A 3,620-nucleotide genomic window follows, 5' to 3' on the forward strand; every position below is an offset into this window, starting at 1 on the left:
AATAAAACCAAAGTCACACACACTCGCTCCGGAAGCTAACCGGTAGCCCCTCTGAAGCCCTGAAAATGGCCAAACGCGACGGCAACACCCGACGGACGGAAGCGACCCGAGGCACCTGGAAAGTGTCGCGGCGACGCGCCATGAAGTAGGTGGCGGTGTTTTGTTGGCGGCAACGCTCCGAGGCCGACAATTGTCAGGTGATGGCGGGCGCTCCTGGGTCCAAGCTACAGGCCGGTCTCCAGGTTTGTTAAAAAATTTTCCAGGCGTTACAGGTACGAAAAGGTCAAATAATGGGGAAGGGAACACACAATACGGGTACATTTGCCAGACGTCTCAGGGTGTCATGTTTGAGATTGTGTCCTTTCTGGACCGATACGACGGGTTTTGCGGAGCAACCTCTAAAAAGAAAAAGGTGAAAACAGGAGAAGGACCCATACACCTTACACGGGTATGGGTTTACCTGGGTAAACCAGATTGTGTGTGTTGTGTGTGTTGTGTGTGTGTGTGTGTGTGTGTGTGTGTGTGTGGAACGAAAAACTTCTCACTTATGTAGGCTTTACCTACTTGTTTTGAAACGTCGGGTCAAAGGGTCGAACGTCAGATAGGTGCACCATACGGAGAACCGTCGCTGCACGTCAGTCCCATCCGTCCCCTCCGTCATCGGAGTGGACAGTATGAAGTTGAGTAAATTGCCTTTTTGTTGATTTCTTTTGGATTTATCATTTTATTATTTTACAAGAGGGTGACTAGATAACTACATTCACACTAAATACATACTAAGGTGGTTAGGCGAAAAATTTCAGTTTTTAGTCGGAGGCGATGTTCATGTCCATTCGGCTACTCTTCACTGCCGTCCCTGGGCTCGGAGACGGAGAGCATTCGGGTGTCATTGGAGGGACCTAACGTGAAAACCCGGGTTGAATTAAAATTGGGGCGCCCCGTTTGTTTATCACCGGGGGGGCGCGGAGGTTTCGGGGTCAAAAATGACCACCCCCCCCCACTCCCCAAACCTCCGTGTCTTTACAAACCGGAACGGGGTGGAGCTTACCCCAGGGTGGGGTTGGTCTTTTGACCCGAAACCTTTTCCGCCCGGTTGATTGCGTTACGAAACCAAATGGTACGGAGGTGAACATTCCAAAGGTGGTTACCATTTAACCCAAAAACCCATCTAGGGGAAATTAATGTAATTAGAGGGCGGTAGGTATCAGAGATTTTTAAATTAAATTGGCATATTACTTTTTTTTTTTAATCCGGAGGCCACCCAAGGGGGTAGTATATTGCCGTTTACTTTTGGGGTCGTTTTCTTTTCCTCCCGTTTCGCTTTATTGGGGGACGCGTGACCCTTCCCCCGCGTTTGGCAACTTCCGGGGTGTCCAAGAGATGGCCAATCCGAGCCTGCTCACACACAACTGAAACCAAAATAATTTACAGACATATGGAAATGTCTCTCACACACACACACACACACACACACACACACACACACACACACACACACACACACACAGCGTTGCAGTCGGGATGAAAAGCAATGTGGAGCGGCACCTCACCAATTCATAAGGAGTTTATGAAGTGGTTTGTTATTGGTTGTGATCATATTCTAAAGATGTTTGGATTATTGAAAAGTATACAGCTCCCTTTCATCTGAGTGTTGAGAACTGTATCCAGAAATACATGTTGTGCTCAAAGTGCACCAGATTGATGCTTTTAACAAGATGTGAGGTCCACCCCCAAATAAAGCAGGTTAAAAATAATTTAATTGAATACATTTTCTTTTAGTAAACACTGAAAACGGGTCCCACAGACCCAAACAGCACACAAAGGTTAAAGGTAAGCGTATAATAATGTTAAAATGTGCTAAATATATACACTGCAAGAAACTAAAAAAGGATGAGTAAAAGTAGCTCACGACTTGTTTTATTTTTTTTAAGTAGCTCTCCTCTTAACGAGGGAGCAGAATAAAAAAAAATCCCTTTTTTCCAATATATCGGCATATTGATGAGTTCGAAACGTCCATTATTTTTTGGGTAATTATTTGATACTATATTACGTCATATGCTTGTTTGTTGGCTAGTGTAGGCCTACAGTAGGTGTCATTATTAGAAATACTTCCTTTATCCCCAGATAAATATGATTATTTGCTGGAAATGTACCGTATAATATAGTAATAATGCCAACATGGTGTTACTATAGCACCGTTGAGATATTAATGCACTTTAATTCATTAGTTTTGAGAAGTAGAATTATTGGCCAAGTTATATTTCCATTTCAGGATCCTTTTTTAACACGACTTGCATAAAAACATAATATAACGTGTGATAAACATGTGTGTGTTTGTGTGTGTGTTCAGGAGGCAATCATGGATGGGACGGAGGTGACGGTGTCTCCTCGCTCCCTGCACAGAGACATCAGGTGTCCCATCTGTCTGGATATGCTGAAGAACACCATGACGGCCAAAGAGTGTCTGCACCGCTTCTTGTCCGACTCCATTGTCACCGCGCTGAGAGCAGGGTGAGCCTTTTCTATCCACCTACTTTAGCCTGAAGCAGACATGAGCTCAGAGTAACATCACACCTCCCCCCGGAAACAAAGAGTGTCCCACCTGCAGGCAGAAGCTGGTCTCCAGACGCTCGCTGCGCCGGGACTCAAACTTCGACGCTCTGATCTCCAAGATCTACCCGAGCCAGGACGAGTATGAGGCCCACCAGCGGAGCGTCCTAGAGCGCCTCAACCGGCTTCACAACAAGGAGGCGCTGAGCTCCAGCATCGAGGAGGGGCTCCGGCAGCAGGCCCGCTACAGGTTCAAGAGGTGGGGGCCACAGGGGGAAACCACAGATCATGATGCATCAGGGTTACTAGAGACCCCTTAAAGGGGTCTGAAAAGACATTGTCAATAATCTAACCATAAGGCTAAGTCTTGAATCAATGTGCTACTTCACAAGAAATAAGATGTTTATAAACTCCCCTTCTTTTCGGACCATTATATAATCATTTTCCATGCTCGTTTTTATTTCCAAAATTAGTCCAAAGTTTATCTGAAGGCAATATAGGGTACTACAAGTTCTGGATATCTCGAAATAGTGTATCTCCAAAAGTAACATATTCATATAGACTATTGTTTTTGAGAAAATAAGTCATTTATTTAAAAATAAATTGTAAACAAAAGATTAGATTAGATATACTTCATATTTAGTCATATTTACTTAATATAGTATATCTTATATGATCTGATCTTTACTTTCTTTAACTTATTTGTTTCTGCCCACAAAAGAAGAATACAAAAATAATATTATTTTCCTTCTTTTATTTGCGTAATTGTTTTGTAATTTTTTTTCCTTTTTTCTTTATTGAAAACAATATTAAGTGACACGCCAAACTTGATAGAAATACACAGTTTTAACCGCTTTCCCTTTAAAAGAATACGATGGCCTCCCTCACATTGATTTATAATAAAAACACCAGTTTTTTACACCTTACATTTTATTATAACTTATATTATTTCACTCTGTTGTGTTAACATTACATGCTATAATATATGTTAACATGTTGACCTCAACATAGAAGATGTCTGATAATGGAAATATTGAAACAGGCTGACCAGAACTCCCCCCCCCCCCCCC

The 3,620-nt window shown here is 42.8% G+C and overlaps 1 protein-coding gene across 1 annotated transcript in view; it reads left to right on the top strand.

The window, feature by feature from the left end:
* The first annotated feature begins 65 nt into the window (after positions 1 to 65).
* Positions 66 to 3,620, top strand: part of rnf2 (ring finger protein 2) — a 7,917-nt gene continuing 4,362 nt past the window's right edge. Inside the window, 3 exon segments of the mRNA XM_010784583.1 lie at positions 66 to 145; positions 2,326 to 2,511; positions 2,564 to 2,809. Coding sequence (XP_010782885.1) covers positions 66 to 145; positions 2,326 to 2,511; positions 2,564 to 2,809 — 512 coding nt within the window.

Source organism: Notothenia coriiceps, unplaced genomic scaffold (genome assembly GCF_000735185.1).
Source record: "Notothenia coriiceps isolate Sejong01 unplaced genomic scaffold, NC01 NC01_scaffold00026422, whole genome shotgun sequence".
Lineage (NCBI taxonomy): Eukaryota > Metazoa > Chordata > Actinopteri > Perciformes > Nototheniidae > Notothenia > Notothenia coriiceps.